This window comes from Phaethon lepturus, unplaced genomic scaffold (genome assembly GCF_000687285.1).
Source record: "Phaethon lepturus isolate BGI_N335 unplaced genomic scaffold, ASM68728v1 scaffold14110, whole genome shotgun sequence".
Taxonomy (NCBI): Eukaryota; Metazoa; Chordata; class Aves; order Phaethontiformes; family Phaethontidae; genus Phaethon; species Phaethon lepturus.
The window spans coordinates 1-23,696 of record NW_010509900.1 but is presented as its reverse complement, the minus strand read 5'-3'; the positions used below and the strand labels follow the sequence as shown (position 1 = coordinate 23,696).

Sequence of the window (23,696 nt, the reverse complement as noted above, 5' to 3'; positions counted from 1 at the left end):
CAGGAATTGCTGGAATGGAGATGTTTGCCCCCTAATTCACATCAGCGCTTTCAAACACGCAGTTTCTGTCTGGAGATAACAACCTCTGTGCTGGCACTTCCCAGAACTCCATGACTCCGTGTTGTCAGCTGAGAGCGGAACTACTGTTCTGTCCTGCTGATCTGGAAGTCTCTCCCCAACAAGACCTGTGATAGCTAGTTATTTCTGTGCAAGTGTTTACCCAGGCCTCAGTAAGCACCCAAGCAGACTGGACAGAGGATACTGGTGATGGGTGTATGTCCCACTTCTAAAAACCTCTGCTCTAAGCCCCCCTGTATGCACCTAACATAAAGCATTAACAAAACCCCTCATCTACCTTGAAAGCAACTACTCAGACTTTAGTATGTAACCATCTATATATGTCCTTAGCCACATTTCAAGGTGATAGTAATTGCTTTGCTCTATTTTTAACAAACATTTCATAGAACATAAAATACCTACATTTAATCACTGAGAGAGAACACCATTGAACTTTCTTCCAACGACTGCAGATAAGCCAGCGATTCACTCGTTTAACTAGCTCTGCTAAGTGATCCGGATCAGACTTCATTATCTGATCAAACTCTGCAAACTAAATTAAAAAAAAAAAAAAAAAAAAAGTTTTACAATAGGAGAACAGAGAGTGTTAGACATTATAATTTAAAAGCATGTTGAGTAAAAAAGGTAAAATATTTTTAATGTAGACTGTATGTCATCATTGTATCAGCTTTCAGTTAATTCAAGTGAACAGGTATGTCTGGCATCACTCTATTCTTTAAAGATAACAGAAATGACTACTGTGATTTTTTGCTTGTTTAATTGATGTGCAACACAGCATTTTGAATAAGCCAACCATTTATTAATCACTAAAAATATTTATTGCCAAAAGCTCTTCTACATCCTGAACACTTGCTCTGGCCTTCTACAACTTCAAGACACCTCTAGTTCTGTATCTGTGGAAAAAATAAAGCCCTGAAAGCACTTCTCAAATTTTAACCTTTGTATAAGAGTCCAACTAAAGGCAGCCTTTTCTGAAACTCCTGCACTTCAACTTTTCGGTAATTATGACAATGAGAACATTCTTCTGGGACTACAGTAATTTTCCTTTCTAGTTACAACAGCTCCCTACTTCATCTCCTTTCTCTGCAGAGCAGCAGCACAGTGCTCAGAATTATGGAAAAAGATTTCAGCTATAGATTTTACTAGAAAATATTTTTCCTTTGCTCTGACTTGCTCTTTTTAATAGTCAACATACATCTTAAGTGACTGCTAGAACGTCTGGGAATACAACCATTGCATTAGGAATACAGCAGCATTAGCAACAAGACTATGAAGCCAATTATATCAGTATTCATATTGATTTTTTTCATAGAAAATGAACAGTATTTACAAAAAAACCCCAGCAACCTTACTTCAAGCTGTCCACACTTAGCAATGTGTTGAACAACACAGAGGTTCGTTCCAACAGAAATTATTCTAAGATTCACATTTATGAACTGCAAGAGAAACATTACCTTGCCGGGTCTAAAAAACACTTTGGTTAGCCCAAATTTGTAATCATTTTCATTCAGTCCCAAGGCTTTAAACAGTGCCTGAAACACAGAAAACACTTAGGATTATATTCTGCCTCCAAAAAAAAAAAAACTACCCACACCAAACAAACCAAAATCAAAGTTCAAAAACCACAAAAAGAAACCCCCACAATACTACTTCTGTCCTGGATGATACAGAAGAAGAATTAATTTCTTTCTTACCTTGCAAAAGAGCCTAGGATCCAGTCGAGCCAATTTTTCAGGCAAGTATTTCTTGTACATATTATATAGTTCATGAAACGAAGCTCGCGAAGGGAAACCACCTTGCATCAAATCCAGAACAGACACCATTCCTAGATTCATAGAAACACATGCACAAAAGTTGGTATCAGTAAAATGCAAATGAAGGAGTGATTTTTTGTGATAACCAGCAGTTCATGACACAAGCCTCAAAGACTGTCCTGGTTTCAGCTGTTGAACAATGAGCTGTGGTACAGCTGCAGCGTCAAATACATACACAGTGCTACAACATTTAGTGTATTTCCAGTACTAGTTATAAGCTGCAAAGATGTAATTTTCATGTCCCAAATATTGTTACTACATTTTGGCTGCAACTAGGACATCAGTAAAGTACAGACAGAAAGTCAGTAAAAGGTTTAAATTACTTCAAGCAGCACAGGGCATGCCAGCTTCTGCCTGCTGCTTCACATAACCCTATCAACAGATTTTGCATATAGGTTTTTAAGAGAGACCTTAACTTACGGTTGCCATCTTTAAACTTAACCTTTTGCATATTTGCTTTCAATGGAAATTTGATTTGTTTATACTGTCTGTCTTTTTCAAAAAATATTTTATAGCATTACATTTTGCTTTTTCAACATTACATATTGTAACTTTGTTTTACTAAATTAAGCTTCATTTACTGTTGCTAAAGTAAGCACATATGGAAAAGTGAGCTTGTAAGACTACTGTAAAATATTGCAATTGTTGTTCTGGACTGAACTGCTGCCCTATTAATACTGTAGGCAACACAAAGTGATGGCATTCACCTCCAGGTCAGGAAATCTAAATTTATGTACAAATACATGGCTACATAGCTTCTTACATCTGCACCTTAAGTCTGAACTCTCATTATAAACAATGGAAAAACAGCTGATGGAATTTACATCAACTCTTCTTGGGAAGAAGAGACCCTACGGCTATTCAGATGAATTATTTCCAGGGTTCTATTGACTAAAATGAGAACTAAGTTACTAAGGATCTAAATAACTGTTCATAAGGCATAAATAAGCTACTTTCTAGAAAGCAACATTTCAAGCAAAGAAATATTGCTTCCATCTCACATATTTCAAACTCAGGTCAATCTGTAATGCCCAAAGTAATAAACAGAAGGAAAGATATCAGAGGCATATATTACCTGAACACTGAAGCTGAGAGAGGATCTGTCCTCCTTCAAAATGGTGATTTGTCATCTTTAAATTAGGTTTGATACAGCGAATAAAGCTAGACCCCTATTACCAAAACAAGAAGTTAGCAGAATCTACACATTTTTAAACCTTCTGAAGTGACAGTCATTTAAGATGGGGGGGCGGGGAGATACAAAAGAATAGTATTCTAAAAGAGAAATGCTGACGTCCTTTTGCTCTCATATACCGTTTTTGTACTCTAGCCTTGGTCTTGATGGAACTGATCTCAGTGCTCAAGCTATTAACTAGATTCTCAACTTTTGAGTTTTCACTCAACTGTTCTTAACACCAGTAAAATCTAATTATGATTTAGCAGTCTGGATTCTACTACCTTCATTATCTTCTACCATCACACCACCTAAATGCCCCAGTCCTCAAGAGTCCACATTAGTGAACATGCTACCAGCCTCCTAACATTGGAATCATGCCAGATGAACTGGACCTTCATTTCTTCTAACTTTTACTTTTTACAGTTTCTTTTGCCTCACAGCTTCACTCTTCCATCCTGCATCTTGTCCCAGTCTGCTTCTCTCTTATCAACATGTGTGGTATCTCTACAATTTCAACCACTGCTTTCATTTCACATACATTAAGGATGATGTTTTTGCAACACACCATCCAATTATTCAGATTTTCCTGTAACAGGTGGCTGCTAATGATAACCTACCTTATATACTAAAACAAAATTGGGACTGAGAAAATATTATATTACTACTGGTTTGCAGCATCTTCTCTCTTTTTCCATCTCACAACTGAGAGTAAGAGAGCACCTGCCAAGGGTGCTCTGTAATAACGATACAACATCAGTCATGGGTTAGCTAAACTCGGAGTACAGCAAGCCTGGCCACATATTTTTTCCGTGGACTGGGTCTCAGTTCTGGAGTGTTCTGTGTGAAAGAGATCATCTTACTATCACGCCATCCTCAAGAGTACAGTAAAATCTTTATGTCAGCTACACTCCAGCACCTGTCCCATTTGTTTCCCATGTTTTTTCCCCCCCTTCTTTTTTTGACAGAGCATAACCTCATATCTAGAACTGGTTAGAACATGTGGTCAAGAGAAACAAGAATGTGTTCCTACAAGTTCTAAAAAAAAAAAAAAAGGTATGTTGAACTACATGGAGAATTCCACAAAGTATCAAATCCATCAGCTAAATTATCAAATACTCATTAGGGGAATCAGATTCTTTGACCTACTCTGCATTCACAGCCTATCACAAAAGCGAAATGAAACATTTTGTTTTTAACGGCTGTTAAAATGAATCTGGAAACAGAAATTAATAATAAATTACACTCTGCCTTACATCTAAATAACATCTCTAAATCTGCAGATTAGTCATCAGTGATAACCAGTGAATGGAGGGAAGTAACAAAAAAAGGACAATGCAGCCCAGACAGATTTCATCACCTGCACAGCAAGACATTTCAAAAGTGCCATATAACTGCAAACTCTAAAGCAATTATTTATCACATTTATTGCGAGCCCTATTGTTGAGATAATCGATTATGACTTATGTCAGAAAATTATGAACCTGCATCTGTATATATACTTACAGTACTGTGAAGCTTCTCAAGAAGCAAATTTAACTGAGTCTGTAAAAGAAAACAGATCTTTCAAGACTCTTACCATGACAACTACAGAAATATACACACAGAATAGTGGTACAGCATTACTGCATGCACGTTCATTGTTAGTAAGTCAGGCAGAATTGATACATCAAACGTTCACAAATTTTAACAAACAAAATCATGCAAGTGTGCATGAATGGTCCTGAGGAAATTGCTTGTGTTTAATTGTACAACAATACTGTATGGACTAGTTACTTACTACAACACAGTTATCAAAATAAAGTGCAAGCCCACTTGGGAAAAGAAAGGAAATAATCGCTATGTAATAAAATTATAAAGAAGAAAATGAGGCTAATCAGCCAGAATTAAAAAAAAAATGCACTGAAGATTTGTGAATGCCCAAATTTAATCTATAACAAGTATATATTTGTATGTTAAATAATTAACACAGAAAACATGTACAGTCAGAGTTTTCTTGGTTGTTTTGAAGCTAAGTCAATATTTCAGTGAATGAATTGCATAATCTATTTTTAATTCCAAACTGCCAAATTTTTAATTCTCCGTTGATGACAGAGTACAATTTTTAAATCACATTTACTGAGGCTGGATTTAAACATACTGTGATGAGAAAGGACCACAGTCCTATGATTATTTAGGGTCAAGTCTACAGGATCACCAGAGACTTAAGGCTATCAGCAACCATTTATAGTTGCTATTGAATGCAATTGGTAGGGACTTAAAATATTACAGAACCTCATCAGAAAAAGTTTTACTTTACAGATGTGTTTGTTTTACCACATAGATTACTGCTGTGCCAGCCTTTCTAGTTTACTAGCAAGCATTAAGTACATAGACTGAAGTAAGACAAAATTCTGTATGTCCTAACATATTCCTCATTTTCTGTACTGGAACCAAAATTGAAAGGATCTAACTTTTGACTAAATTTTTTTTTAACCAGATCTTTCAATTACCTTAAATTCAAGCAACCAGATTTGCATGGGCAATATGCATCACCTACAGCTGCAAGTCATCCTTCCAGGAGATGAAATTGGTTTGGGGTTTTTTTGACTTATGGTTAGAAAGAGAGGAGTGTCACAAGAGGCATGACAAACACTAATAACCTCCTGCTCAGTTCTCATTTACACATATTCTTTATATCTACTTGAATATAATCTTCATGATTTTTAAGTTAGAAATGCTTAATTTTGGAGAGGACAGTCTAATTTCCATCAATAAAATACATTTCTACTAGACGAAAAATACCCCTTCCTTATACTCTGTGATTTGACAATAAGCCAGAGCCATTCTCAGGTAAGTTCCACTACTACTCTTCGAATCATGTTGATTTAATCCATCATTACTGTATTAAGGTAAAGTTATTCCAAAGATTCTTGAGTAGATCTGATGAACTAATTAATCATTATTTCCTCAACTGGTTTATGTGAATTAATTTTAATTACTTATAAGGAAGGGATGTGTGAAAGATTTCATAAAAAGAAGTCCTCGTGACATCGTCTAATAATTCACATAGAAGAATTCAAGACTGACTTACATACTGATGCACTATGAATTCTTATTCTTAAAGAGATGAAATTTCTGCTAAGATAATAAAACTTATTTTGATGTCATCTGAAGTGAAATTTTCAAGGCTATTAGTGTTCATCAGCAGCACATGTTGTCTGGGAAGGTAGCACTAAATGAATTACTGGAAGTAACACATACATTCAAAATGCCATGAAACTTGAGAACATTGAAAGAATTATAGACTGATGGGCCAGATCCAAAGAGGACTTCGGTCATGTTCTAGGTGCAGAGGTGAACACCAAAGTCACAAAGGCAATCCAAAAATTTCCCCACTCAATTGCTTGCTTAACTTAAAAAATGCCTCCCTTTTTACTTCAGCCCTCCTTGGACAATAGTATCATTCACATGTCCACATCTACTGGATGTGGGGTGCTAAATCCAAGAGGAACTGAGAAACCAGATGGAATAAAGCGGAAATTATCTCAGAGATCTCATAGTTGGCTTCATTTTGAAAATGCAGTTATAAAAAACAATGGATCCTAGCTTTACCTACAACATAATCACAGTTGCAGGGCTTGCTCAGGAAATGGCTTTTCTGTACGTAATTCCATTTTTTCAGTCTGCCTTCTGATCATGCATTTTTTATTAAACCAATTGCTGCAGTTTAATTCCACAACTATCATTTAATACAAAGGAGGAGGAAATAATCATCAGAGCAAAACTCAAGAGAGCAGGCTGACCAATTCCTAGTTAAATACCAAAACCACTACCTTGCAAGTCAGGCTCTGTCTCCTACTCTTCCTGGACTCATCAAAATTTAATTTCTGGCTACATAACAACCCATCTCCAGGAGAATCCCCTATGTCAGACTGACCAATAACTTAGCACTATGGGAAATACAGTAGACATAAAACACTGAATACAGTATAGATCTGAAGCAGAATACTGCTGCTACACAAAAAGCAAGTGCTGCTGCCATATTCTTCCCATTCTTCAGCCCCTGCATTTTTAGAGAACAGTTCTAAACACAGCCACAAGATACAATTATGCAAGAAGGAATTTATCCGAGTCCTGATTCAGCACTTAACCTTGACGTGGAGCAGAAATGCGGAAACGCTCTTCTGCTACTGGTAGTGCCCCACTCTACAAGAAAGGTTTTGGACTAAGATACCTGCTTTCCCCAGGGATTGCATAAGGAGTCGAGCTAGGTAAGCTAGCATACCAAAAATGTTGCAGCACGTGACTTGAAGGCATACAAATCCTTCATTGGATCTGGCCCAGATGTGTTGAGAAGAGCTCTTGCTGAAATTGCAGCAGCTCTACCAACAGTAAATCCATAAGATTGAAAAATTTACCTGCAGCCCATGGTTGTGCCTGCTTTTCATCCCTTAATTCCCCTATAGTTCTCTTTCTAGCCATGCTGAGCTAGAATAGTCCAGCTAAAATAAAACTGCTGAATGAGAAAAGGATGCAGAAAACATTTGGAGAAGACAAGGTTTGAAGGTCAGCTTTACAACAAGCAGAAGAAAGGAGAAAATGAGGAGAAGCATCAGATTCAGGTATTCAGGAAGGAAACATTCAGCACAATGAACATCTTTCTGTGAAAGCCATGACTATCTTTATAATTTAGAGAGGAAAAACAGTGGTTAGGTTAGGTATTGATTTTGAGAATGGCAAACCATAGCCAATTGATACATCTCCTAGAATACACAATTAAGACAGGATGGAAGAACACCTTTTGTCACATTTAGAACCCCTTAAACCCCACAGAATTAAAATTTAGATCTCAAGACTTTAAACCTTTTGAATAAAGACTTCCATGTGGCTTTGCAAAATTCTGACTTAAAAAATACTGTATAATCGCTGTAAGGACTATTATGAAACATCTTTCTAACAGAAACACATAGCATATAGCGTGAACATACTGGTTTCCTATAATTCAACAGAAAAACATCTATTTAACAAAATTTTTTTCGTATGAGTCTCAAGTCGCCATTAGTTCCCCCAACCTTAGGTTCTACTTATTTCAGGTAACATAAAAGTGGCATACATTACAAGAAGGTAAGATTCTTTGCTGTATTATGTTACCTTGAATTTGTTTCCCACACTGATGAAACTAAGTTTCCCAGCTTTTTGTTTGGGATCCTTGTTGTTGTTAGTGTTAGATTCAAATAGCTGTCGAACAAACTTGTCCTTGGATTCACATATAAGAGATTCAAGGGACATGTGCAAAGCATCATTGTTTTTTTCCACAAATTGCATCTGAAAAGAGAACCCACGAAATAATAGCACATTTGTTTCACTGCCCCAGTTACTGAAGTCTTAAAAAAAATGAAAGAAAACAAAATTATATACTTAACTAAAAAATCAGCAAGAATATGTGGGGTAAATATGCAGACATTATTTCAAATGACTTTTCAACTGGATACACAAAACACTAATGACAGAGAGAAAAGATATGCTTAAATTTGAAGGATGTTGTTGGAAACATGAAACCCAGGGTAAGGTTTAGTGCTTTTTAAGAGATCAGCTGTGTTTTTGTCAATGATTATCCTTCTTGTTTCCACTTCCAGCACTCAGCACAACATCACTTGGGAGTTCCGAGAAGCTTAATTATTCACTGCTTGTAATACCACTTAAGATCCGTTGTGAAATGGGAATTAACATGCACACTTTAATTGCTGCATCTACACAATTTGGAAAACTAAATGACAAATAATTATTTTAGTCGTACTACAACTATTTAAGAACAGCTTATATAATAAAAGATATTGTGTCTTCCTACAAACCTTACCTCTCTGGTTTATTTTAAAAGGCTCACTAACTTTCAAAGTTAAGAACAATACATTACACTGAAATTCAGAAATCAAGACGCTAGTACCCAGTTTCACACTAACAAAATTCTCAATAGCTTTTAGTGCAACTTTAATAGTGACTTTGATATTTATGAACAGAAGAGGCCAAGACTAATTTGAAGAAAATATGAATTTGCCAGATATCACATAAAAGGATTTAATGGTTATGAGAATCAAAGCACAAACACAGACCTCCAAAATTTCTTTAGACTATGAAAACACAATACTGAATATGAATGCAGCCAGCGGAGCGTCCTCATCACAAATCAAGATTGTGAGAACTGCCACAAGTGCAGTAAGAAAAATAAACAAATAACAGGTGAGGTACAAGACAGCTATAGTCCAAAAGTTTTGAGGCCCAACCTAAGTAAGTCCCTCTAAGGGAGGGGATAAATTAAGTCAAGCACATTACCATAGCTTCTGGACGAAAGCTACCTCATATCTGATTAGCTCTGACAGCAGAGCTTAAGTGCTCATATCTGTTCCTCTGTTCCCGAAGACTCTCTAAGGTATTACTAATTTATCATGATGAGGTACACAGTTAAACATAGAGCATTTTAACTGTGTTCCAATTTTATTTATTACTTTGATATTGACTCAGTGAGTCACCTCAGAAAAATCAGGTAACACATAGACTTAAATATTCTTATTTGTAAAATGACCTACAGAATGTGCCTACTTCAAAACAGCACAGCAATCATTATCATTCTTGGAGTATTCTGAAGTAAGAAAGAACAAGCCCTTAAAGTACACATTTTCAAATGACCAAAAAAACCAATCTTTACAACTAGCTTCCCTCTTATGCACTGGAGTTACAGACCAGAACAATGAAGCATTACGGATCTTTTGTTTATCCTAAACTCCTATTTAAAAAAAAATTACGGTTTAGACATTGGCTTCGGGTGTTTCAACATTTTCTGTATGATGAATAGTCAAAAAAGCACAAGAGTCTGGAATGTATTTTGAGGAGAGCAATTCCAGGTATTTCATATTCTTACATGAATGATTCTATTGCCAGGAGAAAAAGAAAACAAAAAGCCTAATATCTGATTTTTAATAACATAAACAGTGATTGTATACAAGGATAAGCATGCTCCTGAGAAGTTACCCTTTAGTCTAGCAATACTTTTATATTACATAGTATATTCTTCTCCCCAAGATGCAAACTTCTGTTGAAGTAGATCATAAATCGATATATTTAATATTGACACTATTAGCTATAGATTTGTAACAAACTCTTACACTAAATCTATGTCACCAAAACAGTCTGTAATCTGAGAAGTTACAAGAAACTGTCAATTCCATCACATACTCACAAAATTAGTTTCAAAGCTAAGACATACCATCTTTTGAATTTCTCTTCTGATGAAAGGAAATTTTGCTATTTCATCTAGATACAGTGAAAAATACAAAAGTACTACAAAGCATAACAAAATCAGTTTTGTGTAAGTAAAATTACCGTCTCATAGCACACTGCTCCTGCAAAATGTCGGATAATAAAGCCTTCATCATCTCTGATATTTCTGTGAACAGCCAATTTAGACTTTCTAGGAATCTGGAATTAAAAAATTGAATTAAAAAGAACAATTACACTGGAAAGTGAGGAAAAGTTTATTCTTAAAACATCATCATGATTATGCCAGGAGTACTAGGTCTTAAAATGACATCTTCTGCAGTACAATCAGGATGACCACTACCATTGCCGTTCACACACAGATACTCCAAAAACCTATTTTCATTCTCATTCACACCCTTAGATACCTCACATTCAAAATAAAAGCCACCAGGATTGCTAACATCGGCTAGTCAATTTTCTTTTTGTTTTTAATCAACAATTTCTGTACTGTTCATTCAACAGATGATGAATACCCTTGTCATATGAATTGTGGTGAGGTGGGTGTTTGCCTATTCTCCCAAGTTACTAGCAATAAGATGAGTGGAAATGGCCTCAAGTTGCGTGAGGGGAGGTTTAGATTGGATATTAGGAAAAATTTCTTCACCGAGAGAGTGGTCAAGCATTGGAACAGGCTGCCCAGGGAGGTGGTGGAGTCACCATCACTGGAAGTGTTCAAAAAACGTGTAGACGTGGCACTTCAGGACATGGTTTAGTGGGCATGGTGGTGTTAGGCTGATGGTTGGACTTGATGATCTTAAAGGTCTTTTCCAACCTTAATGATTCTGTGAATAGGATTAGATAGAAGCTTAAAATACATTTTCAGATGGTGTATTTTAAAAGGCAATCACCTAGTTGATCGTACCCACACCAACAAAAGTATTACACAGCAATCCAGTTAAGCAAGGTAAGTGGAAACGTAACAAAAAGTAAATGGATGACAATTATATTTGGGTTGCATTTTTTTCATTGGGGTACTAACTTTTCTTGTTTGTTTTTTTTTTTAAATTTCAACAGAAGTCAGAGAACCATAGAATAGTTTGGGTTGAAAGGGACCTTTAAAGGTCATCTAGTCCAACACCCTTGCAGTGAGCAAGGACATCTTCAACTAGATCAGGTTGCTCAGAGCCCTGTCCAACCTGACCTTGATTGTTTCCAGGGATGGGGCACCTGTTCCAGTGTTTAGGTCATGTACATAAGTTGCAGTAATTTGCATTAATCTTCCACAGAGTGCTGTATGTTAAAGAATTAACAACAACAAAAAGGTTTTCCTTGTGTGTTCCCTATTTTAATCTCTGAAGTTCTAGCTATACACTCTATGTGAGTCAGATACTCTCCAAAGCAAGCAATTTTTGAAAGGAACAACAAAATAGCCCATCTGATATGAAAGACTCTAAATTAAAATGTGGGTTTATTTCCTTTTCATGCATTACATGTTAACAAACTTCAAATGTAAGTGAAGAATATGGCTTTAGTTTCAGCAGGATATTAGAATTGCTAGAAGACTTAAGCCTTCAGTGAACTTTTCAACAAACCTAATAACCAAACTTGTCCTTAACAAAAGAATATGGGGATTGTGCAGACTGGTGTGGTATGAGATTTCTTAAGAAAGGCTTTCATTAAATTGAAGTGTTACTATCAACTCTTCCAAGAACTGTTTTATTAAAACAAGACAGACAGCAAAAATAAACCTACAGAGAGTCTGAAATGGTCCTTGTGTTTTTGGTGCACAACTGAAGTAAAATGCTGGTCACTTGGTTGGGGAAGACGATTTTCTTCATCCAAAATATCCAGTACACCTATTAATTTTGCTTCAATCAAATCTATTAATAAAACAAAATATGTTTACAAAAATTGAATATATAACCTCATATCAGAACCAAACATTACAAGTTTAAAATGCTACTGATCTGATTCTGTATAACTGTATCTAGGGAAAGCTGTTAACACAACATACAAAAAGTCATTGCAAATTAATTTTACGTATCTGAATTCTTTATTTAATCGATATCGTATATATACCAAATTCTATCTCTAACACAAGGAACATAGGGGGAAAAAAGATCAGGCACGGATTGTTCTATTTTTACTCTGTGTCTCAAGGGGAATTTAGTCACCTAATTCCCAAAAGGTGCCTAAATATTTCTGTGGTACAACCATAGGTCTTTATGGCTGATTACTTATATTGTTGGAGGGGGGGGGTTAAGCTTTTCATCCATGTTCCACCACATGCCGAAACTAAATGCATGAAAACACTCATACGTCCATTCATAACAGGATTCAGGGAGAAAAATGAAATGCGTTTGTTTTAAGAAAAGCAGATCAGACTTGAGCATACAGCAGTGGTTTCACAACTTTTTACAAGTGTATCGCCTTGACCTTTCACATACATATACAAAAGCCCTTGAAAGCTCACATAGAAATTCATGCTCTTGAAACTATGAGACATAAGAATTTTGCAGCTTTTAAAACTTTCTTGTATTATCTATGAAACTGTTCTTGTAAGAGGAATTTTTATTACCTGCTTTTCTCTGGAAAGGAAGAAATGACTAATGCTTGCACTGCAGCAGTGCCTATGAACTCCTACCACAGACTGTAAACAGCATGAGACTATAAAGCACAAAGACAGCCCCAATCCAAGAATTTATGCTTATAAAATCTGCATAACCTAATTTAGCTACAGAGATGACTAACATTCCATCAAAACATTCTAACATACTGTTAGACATTCAAACAACTGTTTCCAAGATTCTTCCACAGTGTTAAAGAATTGTCCATGTCAACATAATATCCCTCTCTTTTGTGACAGTTAATAATTCTACATGTTCAGGGCTGCCAGTGGCCTGGTCTAACACCTTAACCAAAATAGTATTTTTACAGAAACCAACATTACGTTTCTCACTCACTTCAAAAGGCAGTAGAAAATCCTTTCCTCCTGACTATGCAAGAACAGAAAAAAGGCATATATGCTGTGCTTTAACTAAGCTGTAACTTTATTAACTTATCTAAGAATAACTCGTACAATGAAGAAATGTGCCAAATCTGTAGTGGGATGTCATATGTTGGTTGGCATAGGAAAAGAGGTCATGACTGAGAGACTGCTACTTTTATTCTTAGGTAAGCTGCCCAAATCTTTTCTGTGGCAGGAGAAGGCAACAACTTGGCACTGGTCTCTACAACCTGATCCATCTTTCCACTGTGAGTCGGACAGAGACCTTTTCTTCCAGTAGGTACCAGGGAACCCCTATGATCCTGAGAGATGTTTCACAAAACACATGCACTGGCGAGGAAGCAACCTTTATAGAGACGTGACAGTCTCTAAACTATAAAAACATTTTTGGGAACATGTTCAGCCTCATATACACATTATTAAACACATTATTAAAGCACCAGAAGAGATAAGATTTGTGTCCATAAAAGTCACCTATTTCCTGTCGCTATGCTTTTGTTCCCTCCTCCAAATACCTTCCTATTGCTTTTTTACAAGGTGGCTAAGAGGTGCACTTGACAAGAGTTGTCTTTAGTTAGGTCAGAGTTAGCAACTGTACAGTCCTAGCTGACAAAGGGAAAACTTCTTCAACAGAGCTACAGGAACTCAGAAGAACCAGACACTTCGCAACAGATGTTGAATTCTGTCACTCTGAATCTTCTGCTCAGCGAGACCTGAGTAGCTACCATAGCAAATTACTGTAAACGCAAAAGCAAGATGAACTTTTGTTGACAAAACACCAATTCAGAGAACACAAGTTAAAGACAAAGGAAACAACAACACAAAAACAACCCCACAACATCATCTTAAGCCTCTGGTATATCAGTCTGTGGAAATGTAAAAGCAGCAGTAACATCTATAGCCTGTTGCCTGTAGTTCATTTTGTTTCTTTTCTCATTGACTCAAAAAAGGTGGGGGGGAATAGGATGGGATTTTTATAATTCATGGGATATTTTTCCCCAGACACCTTGACACCTTCACTTTATTTACCCTATGTAGGTGTTCTGATTAGTTTTCTAGGAAAACACACAAGAATTTCAGAAGACTGAGCTGCAGTTATTACACACTGTAGGACAACATGGCCCTATTACCAACCAGAATGGGAATGTTATACAAAGCTGGAAGAATTCACAAGGTTGCAACCATCATTAAAAGCATAAAATTACTAGTGCTATGTGTATTTTGACTCTTCTGCTTGAAGCTTTTTTTTCCACCATGACACTAACGAATAGCTTGACATTTCAAAAAGTACATACCTATACAGTCCTGATTATCTACATAGCGCACTTCATTAACACCCAGGCCTTCTTTTTGGTAAAGTTCTTGTTCCTAAAAAAAGGGGTAATTTAAAAGAGAAAACACCACTCACCATATATTGTTTTTACCCACTAAAGAGCTTTTTTTAAATAAACATGAAGATATTTTTAAATACAGCATGAATCAACAAACATTTTAGAATTTCCTTCCACAGTTTGAATATATTCCAACTTCACCTCCTTAACGATACGCCCAGACAATTAGATATTCCCATTAGGTATGAGATATTGTCCAGTATCTGGATACCTCATTTTAACGAATGGTAAAAAAGAAGAGTGAGATTGTTGTTTTTCAAAAAGCCGTATTCTTTTCTAGCACAAGCAGATGTCACACAGTAGGAAAACAATTTGTCAACCGAATTTTTTTAATTTTTAAATAATTCTTTACTAAGAAAACAAATCCTCAACTATAACATTAAATATAACATACCTCTTTCAGAATCCTTTCATTAAAAAACTGCTGCAGTTTCTCATTACAGTAGTTAATACAGAATTGTTCAAAACTGTTGTGTTCAAAGTATTCTGAAAAACAAAAGTTAAAACTTTTATGATAAACAACTGTTCCAAGACTTTATATTACATAGTAACAAGGAAAGCTTCATAGTGCTAATATTTAAAATCACATTCAGGTCCGTATCTCTTTTTTCTGTGAAATAAAATCCTTTACAGATTCTCAAGTTGGGCATAAGACAAGATACAAAAATACTGCAGCAGATCATATTTCTAAGACAAATAACAGTTATATCTGGCAGCAAACCAAAGCAAGATGCTACTACACAGTGACATCATAGCTCTAAAGACCTGAAAACCAAAGGTTCCCTTTTTTACCAGTCTTGGACCACCTTAGCAGGGCACATTAGAAAACATACCCTATCCTGAGTCTTAGTGAGCCAAAGAGGACAAAAGCTATACAGGAACCTCTACACCTCCTCTACATTCTTGTATCTCAGAAAAACGAGGCTTTATTTGCTTTCTTGATATTTTCTTAAGTCCTTGTAACCCATCCCACCCACCACTGCCAAGAAGAAAACTTTCACACTCTCCATTACAGAATTTATAATTGAATCTTTGGTGGTAATAATAGAAAACTTGAAAATTAATCCTTCTTTTTTAAGTATACTTACCAAAACCAGCTATATCTAGAACTCCAATGAAGAAAGAAGAAGTTTCAAATGGAAAACACTGGTTTACCCTGTTCACTACATGGTCAAACAGATGACTATATACAGTTTTAGCCAAGGCATCACGAGCATTGTTTGCTTGTTCCACTTTCAAGGGTACCCTAAGAAACAAAAACACAGATTTTTCAGAATTCCTTACTCTAAAATACTGAGATTAGACCCTAAACTTAAAAAGAGCCTTTCCAATTATTGTCAAGTGGGACACAAAAAAACCTGAGCTCTAGGCCCAGGCAGGAAATAATCTTGCCAAGTTAGACTAACTATCCTATCTGTAAAAAGAAAGAATAATGCTTCACTATCCTCAGTAGAAGTGAGATGCAGATGTTTTCACACTTGTTCATTAGATAATTAGAAACTATATCGACAATTGCCAGAGAAAGATATTTAAATATACCTTTCTATAAATACATACATTCCCATCTACAAAAAAAGCAAACAAACAAAAACCTCACAAGTCACATCTTCAAAGCCTATGAAATGCATGACAAAATCGTGGGAGTATCGTATCAGGCAAATATAACTACATATTTATCTGTAAATAATATATATCTAGCTATTTTATAAAGTCAGTATGACAGTGACATGCTTAGAACACATATATTTCAAAGTACATTTAACCACCTGATTCCCTGTATAAATACACTGTATAAGACTTTTTTTTTTTTTTAAGTAGGTTTTGGATTAACAGATAAGAGTACCAAAACTAAAAAGCAGTTACACTCTGCCCAGCTGAGGAAGCGCCTGTAGGAGTCTCAAGAATAAGACAACTGATACAAGGGTAAAGCCTTAAGGAAATGTTTAAGAAACAACATGAGAGAAGTATGAAAAACAAACTTTTGGTTTTATGGTATGATTGTAAATTGCACCTAGATCCTAATCATGTTGCCAAAGAATTCAAAAGCAAAAGTCCCACTAATCTGAACAGAATTAGACCAGAACAGCATCAGACTGCCAAAGATCAAAACTCTCCAAATAATCTTTACATGTCAAAGAAAAAAATATAAATGGAAAGGGAAAAAAAAAATAAATAACGAGAGCCCCTTGCCAGGCAGTATCAAAATTTCATGCATGGACAGAACGCCTACAACTTAGAACAAGTATGGGTACACAAAGGCTTTGCACAATGCTGTATCGTGACAGACAGACATGTACAATGTTAAAGTAAATCAAAAGAAAAGATTTTTAGGGAGAGCGCCTTTGCTAACCAAACTGATAAAATTTGCAAGAACAGAGAGAAGTAAGATTTTTATCACACCAAGCCTCTTTGTCATGAAGAATACAGGATGACGGCTGTACGCCAAAAGCTGTTACGCTTTTTCTAAATATCTCAGTCAGCTGGCTTAATAAAACAAACCACTTGTCCCCATATTGCTTGCCTCTCGTAGCACTGGTGGTCCAAGGATACAACAACAATTTAGTAAGAATCAAAGGATAGACTGTCCAGCTAAGCTGGCTGACAACAAATTATGGAACTTCTGAAATATGCAGCAAATCTACATTTAAAAAAACCAAACCTCTCACCTGAACTGTTTAAGTAAGCCCTACGTGCAAGGCTCGGGATGCCACGGCTGCAGAACGGCCCTATCGCCCCCTCCAGGTAGTCCTCTGTACACAGGAGTACCAAGAGCTGGCCAGTCAGAAAAGGAAACCTTAACGCTACACGGCTGACCCATATTGCATCATTTCCTTCACTTCCCAGAATTCACAAGCACTACACTAACTCAAATTTATTATTTCTGCATTTTTGCAAGGATGATACTTCTGATGCAGAAACATGAGACTGATGGAGATCACTTTCCATTGTGACTGCTAAGTCAGGGAACTAGAGACTCCGTCCACTAAGGACACCTGCAGCTACATTACATTAGGTAGTAATTAGCTTTAACACACAATCTTGTCTTCCACTAAGTATCTCCTGACTGATCTTAAGGTAACGAGTACTGACAGAAATCTTATCTTATAAATAGAAGGAAGGTACCTTTACATTCTGTTCTGATACGTTTAAGAGATCAGAATACTAATTCCCACACGTCAGCTGCAGGCCTATTACATAATACAATACACTAAAATCATTTATGCGTTCAACTTCTTTTTTTTAAGTATGTTAAACAACATGGCAGAGTCATACTTCTAGAGCATGTAATTATGAAGTGGCCCTGTTCTTCAAAAACAACAAATTCTGCCATTATTAAGTAGAATTCTAGACACTGCACAAAACCCTATTGTTATTTTAAATTATCATATCATAGAACAGAAAGTCATGGAAAGAAAATATAACCCTGCAATGTGTTTTGCACCGCTGAAAGTATAGAACCACAAAATAATGCTGAAATTGCACGGAGCCAGTCGATATGGAACTGACAGTCAAAACGAGTAACTTCCTTCTTGTGAACTCAGCTTTCCCTGAGCTCCTCCCTTTCCCTTGTCTGCATACTGACAAAGAAATCTCTTTCCTGCTCCTGTTTCTTGTTTCAACCGGAAAAAAAAATTTTTCTTCCTCTATTTCACCTTCTCCTCCTCTTCTCCTTCCATCAGCTACTTGTAAGGAGCAGAGAAGAAATCATTCCAATTTTCTAAGATATTTGGTAAAGCTGCAATGAAAAAAACTTGTTTGGTCTTCATACTAATTTCTTCAGCGAGGTTTGCAGTGATCCCCAAGGTCTGAGGACTGGGGGGAAGCGCTCTCACAGGCTGGATTTATCCTGTGGACAATTCCATGAAGTTGCCAAACATTTTCCAAAACAAATAAACTGCAATTACAGTATGTGCAATTTGCCCATGGTTGTCAACAATTCAGGGAGAAGAGAGCAGGTGAAGTGATACCTATCAGTCACTGTCATCCAGTCTGGTTACTACTTCATAAATCAAATGGCCTGGATGAAATAACCCTCCCTAGTGAAAGGCCTAAGTAATTAAACAATACAAGCAGCGCATTTGTTATTTGATAAAGTTCCTAAAATGATAGAGAAACAGTTTTTTTACAAAAACATAATTTTTGAAGTGACTAGCCTCCCAGAGTTTTTCCAACAGAAGCTTCAGTACCACCACAAAAACAAAACAAACAAACAAACAAAAAAGGCATTTTGGTAGAAAACATACTCTGAAAGAAGCTGGAGGACCTAGAATGATGTCAAGTTTAATTTTTCACACTGTAAAATAATTTACTTTGTGATGACAGAGTTCTGTTTGAAAGCCTTCTTGGAACGGGAGAAACTGAATAAGAGATTAGTACAGTGCATTTATTTACAGTCTAAGAGGTGTACCAGATTTTTTTCTCTCTGTAAACACACTTCACATGGATGGCAAAAATCAGCCATCAAAAAACATCAGCCAAGAAGATGATCATTATGCTCTTTTTGGGAGACTAACAAGAATGGATAAATGTAGTGCAGCTGTCAAGTCTCCCCGGCAGTCCAGTGCACATTAGTATTTAATAAAATCCAGGAAGATAGTATTTAGCATCACCCTTCTACTGCTCCTTGTTGGCTCCATTGTGCCTGACAGAACAAAGCCTTTGTTATACTCCCAGCACAGTGATTTCAGCTGAGCTATTTATTCACTGTGACCTATTAGGACTCACATGATCTACTCACACACAAAGGGACTCTAAGAAAGAGAGAGAAAAATGAGTAGCTCTTTTGGTTGCTGGAACAAAATAAAACAACGTCCTTGTCAAAACTCTAATATCGATAGCAATCAAATAGTTTCTAAACTATGCTACCATAGCAAAACATGGTGGTTATTTAGTAAGTATCTAAAACAGTCCAGTCCACTTTCCTTGTACGTGCAGTAAGTCACACGAGAAAAAGATATTAGCGTATTTATTAGCGTATGTTTGCTTTTAGCTGCACAAGTTTAGAAAAGGTTAGAGAAATAGGCTTAACGCATTAATCCTTTGAGATGGTGGAAGGAGTCCTCTAAATTCATTTTTGCCACCCACAAAATAAAACATTGGGGAAAAGTATGATCTGCTTGCACAAAAACATAGCTGCTTGTGTTTGCAGACTTTTGAAACCATACACTTGCTAACAATGCCCCAGGCTTATCAGAATAAATACGCTGAACAGAAAATCTTTAGTCATAATCCAAAGTGAATTTGACGTTGTAAACAAAAACTGAATTTGTTCTTTAAGAAACTTTCCTTAACAGGGTCTCTTGAAATGCAGTGAAAGGGAAGCAGTATATTATGATACACCTTTGCTTTAGTGCTTGCTACATCCCACCAAACATTCTCATAAGTGAAGTATACAGACACACTTTGTCTATACGTAACGTTATGTGTACAACAGCCAAAACTAATCTGTTGTCAGAGGCAGAGTCAACAGCTCACTGAGAGCATTTCCAGTGGGATGCCATCTGCATCTGACATGGATGTGATTTAGTTAACTAGCCCTCCTGCTTCTAGTTAACACTTTCAGTAAATAGGAATGAGAAAAGTAAGGGTATTTTCAAAAAAGTCTGATAATACTGAACTGAAAAAGCAGGAAATCTTAGTAACAAGATTAGCAATTTTCACTAATTGTGAAATAATTGTGAAATTATTTTCACAAATTGAAGATGTGATCTCAAATTCCACAACACAGATTTTGGTAAAGGAAAGCGGTGGTGGTGTATTTAGGAGAATTCAAAAATACAAATGCAAAATGGAGAATAACCAGGTAAGCAGTGAGTCAACAGAGAAAGATCAGCAGTTATAGTGGACCACAAGCTGAATTAAGTAAAAAATGTTACAAACTTTGCAAACCTGCAATTCTCATACCACCATGCATTACTATGAGCACCATCTGTACTGTACAAGATATAATTGTCTACTCTAATGTTATCTGTAATACTGATGAAGGTTCTACAGGATGAATATATCGAAGATTTTGCTGTCAATTTAGACATGGTCTGGAAGACTGCAAATAGTAAAACCTGGAAAATATTGGCCACTGGAGGCACTTTGTCGTGTCAGACCCATGTCTTCCTACATGTAAAGGTTGTTATAAAAAGAAAAATTATTTGTAACTTCCCCTATCAGCTGATAAGGCAGAAAGATGACAGTGTGTGAGAGTCCTCAATTTCTAATAACGTGGGGAGGGGTGGGGAGGTGGTGTGGTATTTATAACCACTTTCCAGAAATGCACTATTGTCTATATTATGATGAGATCTTGAACTTTTAATTGAAGGCAGAATAACCCTTCCCCAATCATTACTTACCTTTTGTCGCTGCATTATAACTTTTTCCACGGTAATCACTATGAAGGTTCTAACTTTTGAACATCCCTTCTTTCAAAGTACAAAAGTAAGCAGACCCCCAAGAAGTCTACTTCTTTGCTCTATCTAGAAATACACCTCAAAGCTCAGTTATTTGGTAAGAATGTATTGCTGGAACAACAGCCCATACCCATGCTAAAGTTAAGACTCCTGAATATGAATTCATTCAGAAGAGATTTTGTGTTCCTCTAAAAAATATGATGTTCAGACAGTGACAGGCTGTCACTGATGGTTTATTATGCTCAAATTTTGGCCAGGAAGATCAGTGTCACCCTGGATATCAGGAAGCGGGCACTGAACAGTATTTCCACCACAGCTATTCTCTTTTAATTTATCATTATTGGTTGGAATTAGGGGGAGATAAGATTACTTCTGTTGCAAAGAATGAGCTCTTGACCACTGGAAACTTTCATTACTCAAATCCATTCCACCCCTTGAGGACTAAAAAAGCCAATGTTCTCAAGTGCTCAAAGATCAACTTTTCACCTATAAGTCTGATATAACCTAAGCATGCATTAACTAACATCTGCCACCTTTACTGGCCACAGTGACATACCAAGGTTAAATCAATCAGCCGCTACTTTGTTTCAGTCCACAAGTTTATGAAACGTTAGCAAATACTTCATACTATAAAACATAAATATAAATAATACTAATACATTTCAAAATACATAAAATATGCAAGGCACTTAATTATGGCTTTCATATATTAAACATCTGGTGTAATGTGCATGAAGTTGCATTTCTGATTCAATGAAACTAAAACAAATCTGACTGTTTCCACAAGTCAATACGAAGCACCCATGCATTCTTCCAATGAGTGATGTGAATGTTAATTAGTTTCCCAATTAAAAGATTGATGCATCCAGCTAAAGACTGAGAACTATTTTTAATGTGCTCAAAACTTTTTAGCCCAAGCTCAGTTTTCAATGCGATGTTTTCTTTAGCTCCAGAAAGTAGACAACATAGAAAACCAAATGATAAAACAGACATGAGTTGCACACAGCTCAGCCAGCATCCCTGACAGCTTCTGTGCTAGAAGGATCAATCTCAACAAGAGAAAATTTGTGGTGGAAGATAGAGGTTTTCCATAAACAAAAGGCAACTGCAGTGAAATCGATCATTTTCATACAACTCAGTTTCACGGAAGTCGTAACTTCCATGGTGTTTAAACACATTCCTTGCAATAATTCCTTCTTCGTGGGCATACAGAAAGAAATCACTACCCTATTTCTATGCCTAGGAAGTTACCTTGATGACAGCTTCTTGTTAAAATGTAAGCTACTGAAAAAAAGTGGTAATTACTCTTTTTTTTTTTAAGGTCACTATTTACTTCAATAGTGATGCATTGTTAATAGCTACAAGAAAAAAAAAACCACAAACTCTTCTCTTAAATTTATCCTGTTCCACTACTTTTTACGTTTTGTGAAACAATATTAACTCTGCACTCAAGATTAAATATTTGTTTACCAGCAAGAGCAAGCAGCAGAGCATTTCTGGGTTTCTGTTTGCGGTGGTGTTTTTAAAGCCGAATTTTGATTTCAGAACAATGACATGTGTCAAACACAGGGACACTGATCACTCAGACACCAAGAACGGTGGATCTACCACCCTCTAATTACAGCATCCCAGACCTAATATCACAGGGCAGCAGTCATGGGAGCACCGTGCAGCCCCCACGACAAGAAAGATGAATCCAAGTATCTTCTGAAATACTTTAGGCACAGCATTAACATTCCTTGAAACAGTATATCTGTTAAATCTACTAGCATATCTGGTTTTCCATGTAGGTCATGGATTTCACAGGCTGACTGCTATGCTGTCGTTGTCCGCGCAGTGTACTCACTGACACGTGAGGTTTTATAAAATGTGATAGTGAGTTATTCAAAGCTGTTTCTTTCCTGAAAAAAAGACCATTTTATTCAGCTATCGTACAACTGCCACTTTTCCAAATTAAAAAAAAATAAAAAATCCAAGGACCTAACAACAATGAAACAAGCGAGCCTGAGCATCTAAAAATGTACATTTGGAACAACTGGTTAAAAAAAAAAAAAAAGAAAAGAAAAAGTAAAAAGAAAACCAAAATCCTCTTAAAATTTTGTCAACTCAAAATCAACATTTGCATGATGGAAAAACATAGCACGTTGTTTCTGTTTTGAAGGGACTAACGACGGAAGTCCGCTAGTCTTCCGCGCTCGTCTATTTTTGCAGCACCACGTTTTTGCACTTGTACTTCGTAACCAATTCATTACGTAAGCATTTCACACAGCTGCGCTTAGGCTAACCGCAACTCAGTTCGTACGTGCAAATGAGCAAGCGGGAGCCTGAGGCCACCGTCTCCCTTCCCCCCGGGGGGGGGGGCGGGGGAGGAAGGGACCAAGCCAGCGCCGGGGAGGCAGATCCCCAACGGCGACGACGTGCGTGTACGTGTGTGTATCTGTGTGTGCGTGCGCGCGCCCTCGCCCCCCGCCCGCCCGGCGCCGCGCATGGACTCACTTGATGACCGTTCCTTTGGCGCCCCCTGCCGTGGTGAGCATCACGCGCGTGGTGAGGCTACCGCGCAGGTCCTCCGGGTCCAGGCCCAGCAGCGCCGCGCAG

General features: G+C 36.8%; 1 protein-coding gene across 1 annotated transcript in view; it reads right to left on the bottom strand.

Annotated features, from left to right (window-relative positions):
- The window catches only part of MYO6 (myosin VI), a gene marked incomplete at its 5' end in the record, with an annotated part of 46,924 nt that extends 23,232 nt beyond the window's left edge, over nt 1-23,692 (bottom strand). The window contains 12 exons of the mRNA XM_010290271.1: nt 481-610; nt 1,533-1,610; nt 1,773-1,903; nt 2,968-3,061; nt 4,570-4,608; nt 8,197-8,370; nt 10,423-10,518; nt 12,052-12,179; nt 14,602-14,674; nt 15,092-15,183; nt 15,786-15,943; nt 23,595-23,692. Coding sequence (XP_010288573.1) covers nt 481-610; nt 1,533-1,610; nt 1,773-1,903; nt 2,968-3,061; nt 4,570-4,608; nt 8,197-8,370; nt 10,423-10,518; nt 12,052-12,179; nt 14,602-14,674; nt 15,092-15,183; nt 15,786-15,943; nt 23,595-23,692 — 1,291 coding nt within the window. The remainder of the gene's footprint in view (nt 1-480; nt 611-1,532; nt 1,611-1,772; nt 1,904-2,967; nt 3,062-4,569; nt 4,609-8,196; nt 8,371-10,422; nt 10,519-12,051; nt 12,180-14,601; nt 14,675-15,091; nt 15,184-15,785; nt 15,944-23,594) is intronic.
- Between the last annotated feature and the right edge of the window lie 4 nt (nt 23,693-23,696).